Source organism: Tachysurus fulvidraco, chromosome 23 (genome assembly GCF_022655615.1).
Source record: "Tachysurus fulvidraco isolate hzauxx_2018 chromosome 23, HZAU_PFXX_2.0, whole genome shotgun sequence".
Classification (NCBI taxonomy): Eukaryota; Metazoa; Chordata; class Actinopteri; order Siluriformes; family Bagridae; genus Tachysurus; species Tachysurus fulvidraco.
Genome location: NC_062540.1, coordinates 1,231,825 through 1,249,324, shown reverse-complemented (window position 1 = coordinate 1,249,324; position 17,500 = coordinate 1,231,825). Strand labels below are relative to the sequence as shown.

The 17,500-nt window shown below is 42.8% G+C and overlaps 1 protein-coding gene across 1 annotated transcript in view; it reads left to right on the top strand.

Moving 5' to 3' along the window:
- The window catches only part of LOC113658696 (collagen alpha-1(XXIV) chain), a 75,244-nt gene that overhangs the window by 45,704 nt on the left and 12,040 nt on the right, over positions 1-17,500 (top strand). Inside the window, exons 25-41 of the mRNA XM_047807080.1 lie at positions 4,819-4,872; positions 5,577-5,630; positions 5,996-6,049; positions 6,178-6,231; positions 7,812-7,865; positions 7,961-8,005; positions 8,093-8,137; positions 10,853-10,906; positions 11,522-11,575; positions 12,116-12,169; positions 12,965-13,018; positions 14,148-14,201; positions 14,310-14,417; positions 14,516-14,569; positions 14,760-14,867; positions 15,697-15,750; positions 17,436-17,489. Of these exons, the coding sequence (XP_047663036.1) occupies positions 4,819-4,872; positions 5,577-5,630; positions 5,996-6,049; positions 6,178-6,231; positions 7,812-7,865; positions 7,961-8,005; positions 8,093-8,137; positions 10,853-10,906; positions 11,522-11,575; positions 12,116-12,169; positions 12,965-13,018; positions 14,148-14,201; positions 14,310-14,417; positions 14,516-14,569; positions 14,760-14,867; positions 15,697-15,750; positions 17,436-17,489 (1,008 nt within the window). The remainder of the gene's footprint in view (positions 1-4,818; positions 4,873-5,576; positions 5,631-5,995; positions 6,050-6,177; positions 6,232-7,811; positions 7,866-7,960; positions 8,006-8,092; positions 8,138-10,852; positions 10,907-11,521; positions 11,576-12,115; positions 12,170-12,964; positions 13,019-14,147; positions 14,202-14,309; positions 14,418-14,515; positions 14,570-14,759; positions 14,868-15,696; positions 15,751-17,435; positions 17,490-17,500) is intronic.

Below are 17,500 nucleotides of genomic sequence, written 5' to 3'. Positions count from 1 at the left end.
TTCATCAGACGCCTTTATATCAACGTCATTACTGGTTCCACGATCACCGTGTCACACTACATACACGTCATACTGTATGTTTCACCACATACTGTACAAGTTCTCTAACATTCGAAAAGGTGTGAGGTTTTAAAGCGTGTTCAGAAGAGAGACGGACCGATGGGAGGTGTATCAAGAACCGTCTGATGCTCTGGCTGTGAGAACATCTACAATGAGCCGGGGCTCTGTTGGCTCTCAGTGTGAGACGTGGATTTGTCCCTCTGTTGATAAGCTTTCACAGAATTGTAGTGGTCGAAGTGAACGAAATGGGTTTGATAGCATCATGTACTTTGAGGATATAAACGTGAATCCTAGTGAACAACAGAAATAGTGATGAAGCTTCATATTAACACCACACCGGAGCGAGACACGAGGAAGACGTTGAATCATCAACATGGACACGATAAAACAGGAGGAAAGGACAATTTTCAGCCTGTGGAGACAAACAGCTCTACAGCTCCGATATGGTGGCATTTACTGCAGTGCTGTTGTTGTGTTGCTGTGTGTAAGAAAGGCTTCGAGTTTTATATTCAAAAGAAGCAAAAATGGTGTAAATGGTTGTAAGGTCATCATAGGTCATGGACGGAAAACGCCTGAGAAAATGAACACGCTACTTACAACACTAAAACTTATTATCTGTCAGTTCTGTGTAGTTTAATAATAAATAAAGCTGAAATCTTCAGATCTTCGTGACAAAATACAAACTTTGTCTCTGGTCTGCTGAAATTTTCTCACTGTTCAGGTTTTAGATTCAAGTCACGCGACACTAATCTTCACCGAACGGTTTGAAGTTAAAAGCCTCCGTCTGCTCGGTTTTATTCCAGTCGGTCTTTTGTGCATGAAGTTTTATCAAATAAAAGAGACTTCTGGGGAAACTGGAACGCTGTGAATATCAGATATCAGCCATGTGACGCTTTTCTTGAGAAAAAGCCGTGCGGTTGCTCTTGTTGAGGTGAAACAGCTCCAGAACACCAGCATCAGGGTTGCCAGATCCAACACACACACACACGCACACACAAACAGTATAATTAGAGCAGACACGTCACACTGTGGTCTCTGGAGACTCATTCATTCATTCATTCATTTTCTATTGCTTTATTCGAACTTCTCGGGTCACGGGGAGCCTGTGCCTATCTCAGGCGTCATCGGGCATAGAGGCAGGATACACCCTGGACGGAGTGCCAACCGATCACAGGGCACACACACATTCTCACACACTCACACACTACGGACAATTTTCCAGAGATGCCAATCAACCTACCATGCATGTCTTTGGACCGGGGGAGGAAACCGGAGTACCCGGAGGAAACCCCCGAGGCACGGGGAGAACATGCAAACTCCACACACACAAGGTGGAGGCGGGAATCGAACCCCCAACCCTGGAGGTGTGAAGTCATTTGTCACTCTATACATCACATAACACTGAGGGAAAGTTACAGCTAGCATAAGAAGATACGTGAAGCTAGTACATCTTTCCAAACCGTCTTCCATCACTTCCCTTCCTTAGAAACATCTGTGAAACCTTTCGCCAAAATTTGAACACGATTGAGTTTTTCGCATGGATATGATGTGCAGTTATAGCAGAATATTTTGGATGTTTGATTACTTTGGGTCATTAAAGGAAAACAATCAACTTCAGAGCGAAAGACGCCGAGAGTTTTATTTGGTACTAAAAGCACATGGTGCAAATGAATCACATGTGTGAAATGATTAAAAGAGACCTCGTGAGTTAGCGGATTCTTAGCGTTGTTTATTTGTTGTTTAACAGGCGGAATTGTTTGGTAATGAGGACAAGCTGCAATCTACGAATCAGCCAAAAGTGTAGAAAGTAAAACTCTGAGGTAACTAGTGCATGAACTTCGTTGATCTCCCAGATTCAGGCACAAGATCGACCTCGTACATCGTGGAAAGGTCGAAATATTCCTTTGTTCGTGATATTAGCCAAAGGTTAACCTTCTTTCCACTACAAAAGAGATTGATGATCCTTGCCTGAGGAAATGAACTGATGTATTTTCCAAGCTATAACTGAGCCTTTTTTCTTGTCAAGACAAATATATATGTTTGTGACACGTCATGGTGTAATTATATAATAAATCGTTGAGTTTCAGATCCTCGAGAGACCCAGAGGGCATTAGATACAGCGACAACAAGCTCGTCTATCGGAAAGTATGTAAATTAGGTCATCGTGAACTTATGTGCAGTTAGTAAGTCTATGTGTCTCTACAGAGACCTACTGCGGGGGGAGAAGTGCAGCTGACTGCTGTGTTCTGCCCCCTTTCATGTCTTTCACCGGTTTGAGTCGTCCGGACATGCAGTGTCATCGCCGTGGAATTACGCTCTTGTACAGGGTGAGCGGGTGTCAAATACTGTACAAATCCGTCATTGTTGCACACAAAGGGTGAGATTTAGTGTGTAGGTTTTTCCACCGATAAAGTGCACATGTTGCACACGATCAGTCACACCACTTAACGCCGTCTAAAACCGTATCAAATCCATCCAGCGGTGAAATCAAGACGGTGAGGGTTGTATCAAAGGAATGGGTGATGAATCTCTGTCGTTTTTAGACACTATGAGAACTAATCTAATTCTATGAGAATTATTTAGCAAAATAAGAGCGAGGACGGGTGAAGACGGCGTACATACACCACAGTGAGATCTACAGATGGTAGAATGCTCCTGCGGTGCAGTTTGTGGTTTACAAATCAGAGGCAGGATTCAGGCTTAATTCAGGAGTCTAGCAAAGCGGATGAACCTGAAATTACTGTGGAAAGAAACGTAGTCCATCCTCAGCTTTGGAGAAGCTGAAGGAAGAAATGTGTTTTTACACTTAATGAATTGCAGGTCCAGGTTCCAGGTTTGTGTTGTTTTGGGGGAACAACTGCATGTTTCACAAATTACTGAAAAATATCCTGGAGCCTGATGTGACCTTTTCTCATGAATATTTGTTAGCTGGATCTGTTCTGATGAGCCGAGCGTTTAAACCGGACAGTGTGAGGTGTTGTATTATGCCCCTTTTCCACCGCGGCAGTTCCAGTGCAGGTTCGGAGCCTAATTTAGAACCAGTTCTTTCTTTTTCGACCGCCAAAGCACCGGCTCTGAACCAGGAAAAGTGGTTCTTAGGTAGCACCAAAACGTTGCTGGTCTAGACTTAAGAACCGCTTGCATCAGGAGCTGGGGGCGGGGCTACTGTTAGCGCATTTGATAATGTACCTTAAGTATACTAATGTTTAATACACTTTTACTTTACCGCGATATGATACATTATCAGCACACATGATAGTAGTTAGCTACATGCTAAGGCTAACGTTTTTCTGTGTTAATGATAAAATAACGTTATGTACTTTATCGATCACAACCTCCGTTTATACAGATTACACGGAGCCGCACGTACACGTTTTATTCGCCGCTTTTGGATGCCGATGTAGGTTCGCAAAGCCATGAGCATTAACAGTAAAGCAACATCCGCCATTGTTGTCATGTTTGCTGCCGCTGCGCTAACGTCGCTGGGACACGTGACACGTATACAGTGACGTCACACTCGGCGCTGTGATGCTCTCTATCTGGTGGAAAGGCAAACCGGTTCTTAGAAGGTTCGCCAGTGGAACCAACTTTGAACCAGCACCAGCGCTAGCTCTGAACCAGCACCCGGTTCTTTCCGGTGGAAAAGAGGCATTAAAGCGGTGGTATGGAATAAAACAACATTTACAAAATACCCAGAAATAGACCATGAAGTGTGTCTGGTGTCTTTAAGCTGGTGTAAGTCCTGTCTTAATGAAACCACACTTAATCGTGTTAATTATGCTAATTACAAATCTGTTTTTATCTTCCTTTTGGGTCTGTGTAATTATCCTATTAGTGCATAATAGGTAAACAGACAAAGTAGCATAAAACCCTAACCCTAACCAATTACCCACAATCATACATCACTGACGGGGTTTACGGTGGCTTGGTGGTTAGCACGTTCGCCTCACACCTCCAGGGTTGGGGGTTCGATTCCCACCTCCGCCTTGTGTGTGTGGAGTTTGCATGTTCTCCCCGTGCCTCGGGGCTTTCCTCCTGGTACTCCGGTTTCCTCCCCCAGTCCAAAGACATGCATGGTAGGTTGATTGGCATCTCTGGAAAATTGTCCGTAGTGTGTGTGTGTGTGAGTGAATGAGAGTGTGTGTGTGCCCTGTGATGGGTTGGCACTCCGTCCAGGGTGTATCCTGCCTCGATGCCCGATGACGCCTGAGATAGGCACAGGATCCCCATGACCAGAGAAGTTCGGATAAGCGGTAGGGGATGAATGGTAGAGAATGAATGAATGAATACATCACTGAACAACTCTAATTGTGCTGCAACCTTCCGAGTGTGCTTGCTGAATTTGGTTGCTTTTTTGCCAGGTACCAAACTAGCACAGCTTGAAGAGCTGCAGTTCATCTATTGGTTCAATGCAATCATAAGAAATTCATCCAGATTATCAAAAAATTTGAGAGTATGTTAGTAACGGTGCTCGTCACTTGACGACTCGTCCTGGGACTGGACAATCCCAAAATACGTAAGCACAAATACTGTCACCAAATACCCCAACCAGTTACAGGGGCAGCCCAAAAACGGTTTCACAGGTTACATCACCACCAAGGCAACAGCGTCCTCATTTACCTCGTATATCAAGGTGCTTGTTCACACTTATAGTGAGAGTTTATAGTGGACTTTATCGTTTTGTTTTGTCTTGCTTGTTTTACTCAGTGATGTATTTCATTTCTCTTTTTGTGTTCTTCATCTGGGGGGTTTTATCAGGGAGAAGAAGGACTTCCAGGACTTCCAGGACCGGCTGGCCCACCTGGGGAAAAAGTAAAGTGACTTCTCTTTTTTGTTCTGAACGCTATGATCGATCTTATTAGTGCAAATCTTATGGAATTTAGATGATGTGTGTTCCTGAAGGAACTTCAATCAACATAAGAAACTGTACCAATGTGACTCACCACAAGCAAATCCTCAGACAGTCTCAGATGAGTCAGAGTCTGAGGACAGTCCCGACTGAAACAGGCTGTTCACTCGGGGTAATAGCCTTAAAACATGACCTGCAACTGCATCCTCACCATCTCAGGTCATTTCTGAGGTCCACTTTCCATGCTTCCTTCCTGGTTCTTTGTTTTTCTCCTACTGTCCAAAATCATGGTGGTGGTAAATTCTCAGAGAACTGGAAACTTGTATGACTGGTACGTCACCCCGTGTCCCTGTCTTGTGCCTGGTAGTGTCCATTGGTATAGGCTCTGGATCTACCACTTGAGATTTACAGACAGATAAGCAAACATGACAAATCATCAGAACCTCTGGCATCAAGTTCTGAGAGTCATCCTAGACACTTCACAGACGTTAGAGAAAAAAACAAGCCAAAGTTGATTGTTTGATTACTCAGTTTTTGGGCTTCAGTTTTTTCTCTTAACTTTCTGCCTTAGGCTTAACCTGTTTGGAGACATGAATAACACCATACTTGATATCAGAATGAACTAAACATGCATATTGGTTCTTATTGCACTTTTTTGCTTTCACAGGGAGATCGTGGTCCAGCAGGACCTTTGGGTCCACCAGGAGAGAAGGGTTTAATGGTAAGAACACTAATCATCGCTTTAACAAACCGATCTGATGTTTAGATGTATCATGTTATGGGGCAGATCGTGGCCTAATGGTTAGAGAGTCTGACTCCTAGCCGTAAGGTTGTGGGTTCGAGTCTTGGGCCGGCCACGAGTGAGGTGCCCTTGAGCAAGGCACAGTGTGTGTTTGCACTTTGGATGGGTTAAATGCAGAGAACAAATTCTGAGTATGGGTCACCGTACTTAGCCGTATGTCACGCCACTTGTCACTTGTGATAGTGTTTTCGATATTGCAGCATATCATTTATTCTCTAATCAGCTTTGCCTTCTTAGAACTATCCTAAAATGTTGGTGACATATACAGTTTGTGTGTGTTTAAGGGCTATCCAGGCTTGCCAGGAGGTCCTGGAGATGTCGGCCCACAAGGCCCACCGGTAAGTTCTGCTACCATATGTGCAAATACATAATTGTGAAGGAATCAATCAATTAAGTCCGAGGACATTTCAAGAAAACCTGATGGAAAAGAACTCTCACTCTCTTTTTTCTGAATCCTTCTGCTTAGGGTTTGGCGGGTCTGAGGGGTACTCCAGGTGTTCCTGGGACAAAAGGAAGGAGGGTAAGCCATTAATGGAGGTGTCTCATGTTTTGCCCATCCTTTGTTAACCTATGGCTTAATAAACTAGTTAACTAGGTGTAACTATCTGGTTCTAGGTGTAAATTCAAGCTGGTTCTAGGATCAGTGGTGTAACTTTTTTTTGCTGATTATTGGGGAATCTAGAAAAATTCATCATGACCGTGACGGATCAGAACCCATGTGGAGTCCGCTGTGCTGTCTTTCATATTGCATAATTTGTTATCGAGGTTCTTGCATCTTGGTGTCCTCCATCTTGTTCTGATGGATAGTATAAATAAATCTCCATAACGAGTTCAAATTGAACCCATCCACACTTTACACTCTAAAGCCCAATGAAGTCAGGATCATATGTTGGGGTGCTCTGGACCTGTGTACGTTGGATGCAGACAACAGCGACACCACATGGTGGAGATCGGAAAGACATCTAGTAGTGTTTCCTGGGTGGAGCCAAATATCAAGTCTGTTTTACTGTTGATTTGGTGGAAAGTAGTTTTGTGTCTAAACAGGATACCAGTCTGGTCAGCCACATGAGCGAGTAAAGAATGACACAACATGTGTGTACCAGCCGAGAAAGCCATTCTACCAATGTGTGTGTGTGTGTATGTGTGTATACTATTATACATACAACTTACACATGGTAGTATTTACCACATAAGCACAAACATTGCAGTATGACATCTTTCCTGTTTATTTCCATTTTCTTTCTCTAGAGACTAAAGGACTTAAAGTTCAAGGATCTGTGGATCTGTTTTTTCCAGCAGTTTTTTGTGGTCATAATTAATAATGGCAGCTCCTTGAGAGTTGATTGATGGTGGAAAATTATATTATAATCCAATTTCCATGGAATTGCGGATCGGGATCTCTTGATGATTGGGATCTGTTTAGAAATTACGAGGAGTTCTTCACTGAGACAAACTGAGGAACCCATTTTTTAATGGATCTTAGTGTGTAGAGGTCTGATGGCAGTGTGAACAGGGTGTGTTGTGTTGTGTATTCTGGTGTTTGCTCACTGAAACTGGTGTATGAGCAGGAAGAGTTAATATCATGTTGTACCTGGATTTTGGTATTGATTCCTCACAGAGTTCTGTCGGTAGGTGATGAGGCTGTATCTCGTTTGGGTCTCGGTGTGGTTGGTTTTGTTTGTCTAATATGTTCTTACCTGCCCAAATGAATCAAACTGTGAAGCCAAACATACCAAAATTTCGATGTCATTGATAAAAGAAAACAATAAAGCATTCTGAGCAAATTAAACAGAAGCTTAATGCATCAGAAGACTCTCAGATGCTCAGTAGCTCTTTAGATAAATCAAATAGAATTCATACTGTAGTTCACATAAAAACAGGAAATAATAACCCAATCAGAACGCTCACAGCTAGTTTTAGCTGGTCACAGCTGGTTTTAGCTGGTCACAGCTAGTTTTAACTGGTCACAGCTAGTTTTAGCTGGTCACAGCTAGTTTTAGATGGTCACAGCTAGTTTTAACTGGTCACAGCTAGTTTTAGATGGTCACATCTATCCTGTCAAAACTTGCATTGTTTTTTTTTCCTTTCTGTACTTATTAGGGACCGAGAGGAGCTGACGGACCCCCTGGAGAACCAGGACCAGAGGGCATCAAGGTACATACTAATACTACTCATCATACCAAACACACACACATTCTTACACACTTAAATTTTTTGTCTTACCTCGATATATCATTTGTTGTTTACAGGGGGAAAAGGGTGAGCCAGGCCAGAAAGGAGCTACGGGATTTGTTGTAAGTGCAAGAAAAACTTATCTAATATCAAATCTAATATTGTATTTTGTTTTACAGTGTGATTGTGATCCATGTGTGTCTTTGCAGGGCAAAGCAGGAAGTCCTGGGAAACGAGGCTCTCCAGGGCCGCCGGTACGTCGGCAGCCTACAGTCACATTTCATCCATCAGTATCATATTTTACAGATTGGTAAACACCATTCTGTGTACCAGCAGGTTATCAGTAGTTATGTGACTTTGTCATAACGATTGTTAAAGAATGAGGATGAGGTTGATTTGCAGGAGGTAAGTGTAAGTGTGTGCAGCAGAATGGAGGTCAAACCGTAACTCATGTCTGTGTGAAAATGTGTAAAACCTCTTATAAACATCATGCAGTGAAACTAATCCCATCTGAATAGACAGGATTCAGCAGGTTACTCCATGCTCAGCAGTGAACATGACCTTGTGGTGTGGGATGCAGTTTTTGAGAAAGTTGTTCAGGCTCTAGAGGCTGGGTAATTAAAAGAAGAAATAAAGTGATTCTTGGACAACACACTGGACAATCAGAAGGATGTTAACATTAGCAGTTTTAGACAGTTTAACCTCTTTATACATGAATGTGTGGATTTTGCTGAATGTTCATTTCATAAATCTGATCCTAACTCTGTTATTATTACTCCATTATCTCTGTATTCCAGTCTTATAATCCACGATGTCATATTAAGTGCCAAATGTAACAGGAAGTAGATTCATTTTAGGGAGTCTCTCGTTTTACAGCACAACCTGTCTGTCATTAGTGCGTCGTTGTGTGTCTATGTTATGCTAAAAAAAACTCTTTACAGCCTCGGGGCTCTATACTTCTCTCTCTCTCTCTCTCTCTCTCTCTTTCTCTCTCTCTCTCTCTCTCTCTCTCTCTCACACACACACACACACACACACACTCCCTCTCTCACACACTCTCTCTCACTCACACACACACACACACACACACACACACACACACACACACGTTCCAAATTCTTTTGGAACCACAGCGCCCTCTAGTGCCACACACACAGATCAGCCTTAGCTGGTGTCCACACTGTGCTTATGGTTTTCTGTGAAACATATAATGAAGCACAAAGGACAGGAAAAATGCAATGATATATATGTGTGTGTTTGTGTGTGTGTGTGTGTGTGTGTGTGTATGTAATGCATATAGGTGGAGTTTTTAAGGAGCAGGGAGCCATCTTCGGTTTAGTAAATGTAATAAACACAGTGTTCCTTCTAGATGATTGCTTTTGTGTCTGAATATCACTGCTACCAGATCTGTATTGTTCTGAAAACATTTTAATGTTAGATTCTGAAATAAATAAACGTGAACACATGAGCATGTGGGCCACAATCAGGAAGAAACAACGTTTGAATTAGTGATGTTATGAATTTTCTCACTGAATAAAGAAACACTTCCTACACAAAGTCCTCAAACTCCACAATGGCTTAACATTTGGCAGAAGTGTTCATTATCCACCAAGCCACATGTAGTCCATGATGTTGGCTCATGCATTTCTGTTCCTCAAGGCCAGCCAGTTCCCATGTCTGAAAGAGATAAGAGCTTCCTAACACTAATCATTAGGAACAAGATTAGATCAGGAACCAAGACCCTGGAGATATGGAGCACTTTTCCAGGTCTGGTCTGAGGTGATGCTATCCCACCTTGCTAATGAGGGAGGGTTGGAGTCTTGTAGGTACAGTGTAGCATGTAGATGATAATGAGCTGTGTAAACAGGGACCAAAGGAAAACAGATGAAGCAACCATGGTGACAGGTCTGAGAGGAGATTGTGTGGAGTCTGTGAGGAAATCAGTGAATAGTCTGAGAGGAATCAGTGAATAGTCTGAGAGGAATCAGTGAATAGTCTGAGAGGAATCAGTGAATAGTCTGAGAGGAATCTGAGAGGAATCAGTGAATAGTCTGAGAGGAATCTGAGAGGAAACTATATGGAGTCTAAAGAGACCTAGAGGACTCTGAGAGGAATCTGAGGGGAATCAGTGAATAGTCTGAGAGGAATCTGAGAGGAATCAGTGAATAGTCTGAGAGGAATCTGAGAGGAATCAGTGAATAGTCTGAGAGGAATCTGAGAGGAAACTGTATGGAGTCTAAAGAGACCTAGAGGAGTCTGAGAGGAATCTGAGAGAAATCAGTGAATAGTCTGAGAGGAATCAGTGAATAGTCTGAGAGGAATCAGTGAATAGTCTGAGAGGAATCAGTGAATAGTCTGAGAGGAATCTGAGAGGAATCAGTGAATAGTCTGAGAGGAATCTGAGAGGAAACTATATGGAGTCTAAAGAGACCTAGAGGACTCTGAGAGGAATCTGAGAGGAATCAGTGAATAGTCTGAGAGGAATCTGAGAGGAATCAGTGAATAGTCTGAGAGGAATCTGAGAGGAAACTATATGGAGTCTAAAGAGACCTAGAGGACTCTGAGAGGAATCTGAGGGGAATCAGTGAATAGTCTGAGAGGAAACTGTATGGAGTCTAAAGAGACCTAGCGGAGTCTGAGAGGAATCTGTGAGGAGTCTGTGAGGAGTTTGAAGAGACTGAGAGAACTTTTGCTTCCTGTTGATGTTTTTTTTCTTGCTCTGTGTCTCATCTCTTTGCTTACAGACAACCTGCTCAACATTCTCACATTTTTTCCACCATACTTTCAGACATCTTTCTTCTCACACTTTCTCCTTTTACTTTTTAGCCCTCATTTCACAATGGCTTACATTCATGGGAAAACGAACTCCCTGCACACGTCTGCTCATATTTGTGAATATTTATCATAAAAATAAAGTCACTTTGGTCATGAGTCAGATAGATATGTATGTAATGCAGGTGTTTTTTTAGGGTGTTGCAGGTCCACCTGGAAGTTCTGGTGAAAGAGGAGCTTCTGGGGAACCTGTGAGTATTTCAGCCTCCTTTCAGAAATTGTAGTCCAAGTTGGGTGTGTTTGGAGAAGAAGCATGGACTTTCCCCTCTGGCATTTCATGTGGTGTGTGTGTGTGTGTGTGTGTGTGTGTGTGTGTGTGTGTGTGTGTGTGTGCGTGTGTATCAGCTAGTCTAAACATGTAATCAGTCGGACATGCTGCTAGTTGCTGCATCTGCTGTAAAAACACACTGCAGCTGTTTGAAGTAGCCGTGCAGTTTTTCCATTCTTTCACACACATATGAGCATATACACACGTACACACACGCAGACATACACACACACACACACACACACACACAACTTGTCATGTCCTTTTTCATGTCCTTTATCAGGCTTGCATTTGCTACATAATTTGGCGATGACAGCTTCTCTCTTAACAATAATATTATCTCAGTCACTTATGTTTTGCTAAAAGTCTAGAGCTTAGTATGTATTTGATTGTGTTCTGTGTGTGTGTGTGTGTGTGTATGTGTGTGTGTGTGTGTGTGTGTGTGCGTGTGTGTGTGTTATGAAGAATGACGGAATGTGTTTTGAAGTGCTGAGTTGTGTAACCAAGATTTTAATCTAACACTGTGTTTGTTCATTAGGGACCTAAAGGACCACTGGGGGAACCAGGAGCAGATGGAGAGCCTGGACCTGAGGTAACACACAATGTGTAGCGATCTCTCTCTCTCTCTCTCTCTCTCTCTCTCTCTCTCTCTCTCTCTCTCTCTCTCTCTCTCTCACACACACACACACACACACACACACACACACACACACACACACAATTCCAGCTGTTTTTAATGTGTTTATTTTAATGCTAGTTTCCAGGTGAATGATTTCTATAATGCTAGTTCATGTTTAGCTTCTTTTTTTCTGTAGCGCTAGTTCGCTTGTAAAGTTACCGTAATGCTAATATTCATTTGACCCTGATCAACTGAGCATTTGTTCATGTTTTAGCCTGTTTGCTACAGTGCTAGTTTGTGGGTTAGGCTGTTTATTTTAGCCCGTTTGTGAGTTGATCTAATTATCATAGTGCTAGTTATGATTTAACCAGTTTGTTTGTGGGTTAACGTGTTCATCGTAATGCTAATCCAGCATTGGTTACTGGTTACTGTAATAGAACAGAAATATTAGCAAACTGAATAGATTTTTGTCTTGAGAGGGATATAAACGAATGTTGTGTGTTTCTCTGATAGGGATCCCCAGGAGCTGAAGGTGAACAAGGACCTGCTGGAGAACCTGGATCTAAGGTGAGGAGTCCTAAAGCCATGCTAGTGCTAACAGTGTAAAGAACACATGCTTTTTATTAGCCTGATGACTTGGCTGGATGTTATTTTTTTACCGCTCACATTTTGCGAATCTCATCAGACGAGGTTTTTATAGCCAGGCATTTTTTTTTTGTAATATGTGCTGAAAAGTAATGGCACCCTTCATCTGCAGCTGTCTGATGTGTTTTATAGTAAAGTGCACATGCCAAGGACTGCTATAGTGATTAGCATTAAAAAAAAAACGAAATCTGAGACGATGTTTGTTTTTACCGTCTACATTAATTATAGAGTGAGCCATAAGTTGCACTTGAAATATAATCGAGTAAATAAAAAAAAAGAAATTTTTACTTTACAAATATCAGATGGAGAACAGTTCATGTTTTACAAAGCTACTGAGTTCTGGACTCTGATTGGTGGTCAGGTGTTGATGAATTCTCTAGAACATCGGCTCTGACAGTAGCACAGGTTTATATTAATGTGCTCGCACTGATACACGATCGTTACTATGGTAACAGCTCCTTCACGGTGCACGTGTACGGCATGTATAGGGATTTAACAAGGCGTGTAGTCGTTAATTCTTTGCATTGATATGGTTTATGTAACAGGTATGGAAGAAGTCTTCAGTGTCAGGGCTTTGTAAGAGTCAGAGGTGAAGCTGGAGATGATGATTCGTGCGTAACATGATAGTAGCACGAGAAAGGAATGTTAGAGCTTAAATCTGGGACTTTACTGAACGTTTCTGTTCACTCACGGATGCTGGGATTTTCCTTCCTGCAGGGTGAAACTGGACCTGAGGGTGCTGAAGGGGAGCAGGGCCAAGAAGGTGTAAGGGTGAGTCCACATTCTTGCTCCTTAATTACACGTCTAAAGAACCGAGCTAGTGTATGACTGCACTGTTTTCATTAGTTTCCCTCTCGGAGAATTTCCGTTTCACTCACACCGTCTTCTACTGTTACACCGTAACTCAGTCAGTCCTCGTGTTTGGCTTGAGGTGTGTTAGTTTCTTGGCACTGACTTCCTGCTGTTTTTTTATTGAAGACAAAACTTAGAGTGGAGGTTTTTAGATTGTTTTGCTTGTTTTACTAACGACCACCTAAAACACACACACACACACACACACACACACACACACACACACACACACACACACACACACACACACACAGAGTTATTTTAGTTACAGCGGTGTTGGAATATTGAATATATTCTCCATTCAGCGTGCTGTAAATCTCACTTGCTTCAACACTTCGTCCTCCATGTTTGTTTTTCTCGCCTTCGATCTGATTGGTCAGAAGGTAAAAAGGTGCTTGGTGTAAGTCTTAGAGTCGTTTTTTTTTTTTTTTCACTTGTGTGGTCACTTCCATGATGATGATGATGATGATGATGAAGAGAATGATGATGGTGGTGATGATTGCGGTGATAGTGAAGGTGATGATGGCGATGATGTTGATGATGAAGGTCATGATGCTAGTGATGATAGTGAAAATGATAGTGATGATGATGATGATGATGATGATGATGATGATGACAGTATGTTATGATGGTGAAGATGATGATAATAGTGGTGTTGGTGATGATAATGATGATGAAGAGAATGATGATGATAATGATGAGGATGATGGTGATGATGATGATGGTGGTGATGAGGAGGATGATGTTGATGATGATTGAGATGGTAGTGAAGATGATGATAGTGACGATGATGGTGGTGATGATGATGATGAAGAGAATAATGATGAGGATGATGGTGATGATGTTGATGATGATTGAAATGGCAGTGAAGTTGATGATGATGATAGTGACGATGATGGTGGTGATGATGATGATGATCATGATGGTAGTGATGATGTTGATGATGATGATGATGATGATGATGATGAGGATGATAATGGTGGTGGTGGTGATGATGATGATTGTGTGTGTGTGTGTGTGTTTATGTGTGTGTGTGTGTGTGTGTCAGGGGCCTCCAGGTCCAGCAGGAGAAGACGGTCCTCAGGGAAAGGACGGGCCAAAGGTCAATAAACAATCAAAAATATTTTTTCATTTGTGTTTTTTTTATTATGGTTTTATGGTGTTGAAGTGTGTTTCTGTTGCTTTAGTGGATCTTGTGCTTGTGCTCCAGGGTGAACCCGGTGACCGGGGCGCAGTGGGAGAGACTGGGGAAAGGGGCGAGGTCAGTGACCCCGGCCCTCCGGGACCTCCCGGAGACACTGGTGTAAAAGGATTCCCGGTGAGTGTCCGTCACTCAGGTTATAAGGGAATAAATTATGGAATATAAAGAGTTCCACCTTTTGATGTTTTTCAGTTTCATGATTTTTTTTCTCTTAGGGACCAGAAGGAAAACCAGGTCCACCAGGTAAACGAGGACGTCATGGAAAGAAGGTAAGGGTTTTTATCTTTCTGGTGGAATTTGGGTCAATAGAGTAAAAGACAAATAAGAAGCGAGCGCTGCACCTTGTGGTGCTCCACTCTGGAAAGTTCATGAGTTTGGAGATGAAGGTGATGATGAGCTACTTGTGAGCTCTTGATCTCGGACCAGGACAAGAACAAGAGCTTTGCTGCTTTGTTTCAGGGTGACCAGGGTCCGCCGGGGCAGCCGGGAGAGATGGGTTCTACTGGAGAAACTGGACAGGAAGGAGAGCGAGGACTGAAAGGAGCTCGTGGCACCAGAGGACCACTGGTTAGTAACTCGCGCTGTGGACTAGCCGAAAAACATCATCTCCATCTCTATTTCTGCAAACGTCCAGACATGCAGAAGAAATATCCAGTTAAAACGATTTGGATCGTTGTTCGTGCAGTCGGTGGGTTTTTCCAATCTCACATCAGAGGTCTGGACTAAACATCTCAGGTCCGTCAGGATTTCAGTTCTTCTGAACCCCGTGGTTGGAAAGATCACCTCAGTATCTGCCAGTGTATCAGAGTTTCTACAGACTTGACGTTATTTCATGTCCTTCCAGATTTTTATCCCTCACTATCTGCTTTTTTCAGGAGTCAGGATTGTTATGTAGTTTCCCAGCTAATGTTTGGTTTTGCTACCAAACAAAAATAGAAGCGTTGCTAAGTTAGCAGTTAGTTGCTAGGTTTGCCGGTTTAGCAAATGATCAGTTCCAGGTCGGTTAACACTGTTGTTGACTTTTAGCTGTTAGCATCCTGCGGTCAATAAGGTAACAGAGTCTGGACTTCAGTCAGAGGCACCTGATGGTATATTATGGGTTTTTTCCCTCACTAAATCCAGTAAGGATTGTTAGCATGCGGCGCATTAATCCGTTTCTTGGATGGATACAATGTGTTGATCAAATAAAGGACTTTATAAAACTTCTCGTCTCAGGCTGAAAACGATCGAGAGGTTTTTTTAGAGCTTCAACGTGACGCCGTGTCCAGGAATGTGTTTTGAGCCCAGGATTAGATATAAAGAGAACTTTCAGGTGGCTGTCAGGAGTTTTATTTCAAACACAAACCCTTTTTTTTTTAAATTTCAGTCATCTGTGTGTTTTCTTCATCACGTCTAGGGTCAAGCCGGAGTTATGGGACCTCAGGGGGAACCAGGAATGGAAGGGTACACAGTGAGTTACTCTGATTTTATCGAAAACAAACACGCATACACTCTTTAAAAGCAGAAGCGCTCCAGGGAATCCACCCACGGCACGGCAGATCGATAAAACAGAGACTCGGGAAGAAATGTTCTCCACCATCATTTATACCAAACACACCAAAGTTCTCCACACACCAACACACACACACACACACAGTTCTTCAGATAATGAAACTCCAGGATTTCCTTCGCGTGCGGAAATATCGGACACGACATTCCGGAAGATTCCGTTTGTGTATTTCGATGGATATCCAGAAATGTCCAAGTCTCGAATCTGGCAGCGACTCGACGTTCTGCTACGTTCTCGTTCCCTCAACATTCCAGACAGACCTGCGTTTTTAACTCTTACACGTCGAATCGCCTCAGACCTGAAATTCCTACTGTCATGCTGTGTGTTTTCATTCCTGTCTATTAATCCTCGTATGAACTGCTCAGGAAGTCCTAAGACATTCCCCAAAAGCCCTATTCACGTCTGATTAGTTTTCCATGTGAGAAGTGGGATAATGTCATTGCTCCTGGAGCATCTCTGGGATTTCAGTCCAGATCCGTCACGTCAGTAATATTATTATAATACAGACCGTATACACACGCACAGGGTAGAAGAAATAACCCCAGGTGACGTGTCTCTCCATCTGAATTGACACGAAAGTTTGTGCACCCCGTCCATCACACCTATATGTCCCTGCTGAACATCTCCTCCACTCTGCTCTTCTAGAGCTTTCCACTAGATGTTGGATTGTGCTGTGGGGATTTGAGATCATGAGCATCGATGAGATTAGACTCTGACGTCAGAGACAGGGCTCGGTGCAGGACACTCGAGTTCTTTACTCTATCCTTCACCTCCACATCATGTCTTCATGGAGCTCAGGAGCTTTGTGTACAGGGACATCGTCATGCTGGGGCGGGGTTCGAGTTCCAGTGAAGTGATTTTGGGGTAACAGTTTGGAGAAGATCATGGACATCTGTCCATGTGTGTGTGATGACTTCTCCTTTGTACACACCATCACCACTCCTGAATATCTGTCTGGGAAGCTTTGGGAGAGGCATGAGGCACATGATGATGGTGAGGATGATGATGATGATGAACAAGCATTGCTGTTCGCTCTTGTCGTCTACAGTATAAGATTAACTGGAGCCTCAACCGGTTTTAATTCAATTCTCAAAGGCAGAAAGGGCTAAAGAGCACAGGAAGGGTTTTAGTTGGTGAGAACATTCCTCCAAGAATCACGCAAGTCTGCAAGTTCTTCACATTCTTCATGATGAGAAACAGGTGACTGTTATTAAAGAATGAGGCAAAATGAGAGAGAGATAGAAAAAAAATCTACAGCATATCCTTCAGTGATTTGATGGCAATTATTTCAATCGACTTTGTTAAAAAAGTTTTATCCAGGAGTTTCATGAGGTTCCTCAGCTCTGGTGAGGAAACAGTGTCTTCATCACACACACACACACACACACACACACACACACACACACACACACACACACACACACACACACACACACTCAGTCACACCAAGTGGTTCGGAACATCTCCAAAGACGCTAGCTAACGCTCATGAACCTTCTCGAATGTCTGCCGAACATCCTGTAGATAACTAAGTTTGCGTGAACATTAGCTGGAGTTTTGTGTAATGTTTATAATTTTTCCGACTAGGGACATGTTGGTAAGCCTGGACCACCTGGAGCCCCAGGACCTAAAGGTGAAAAGGTAATTAGCAT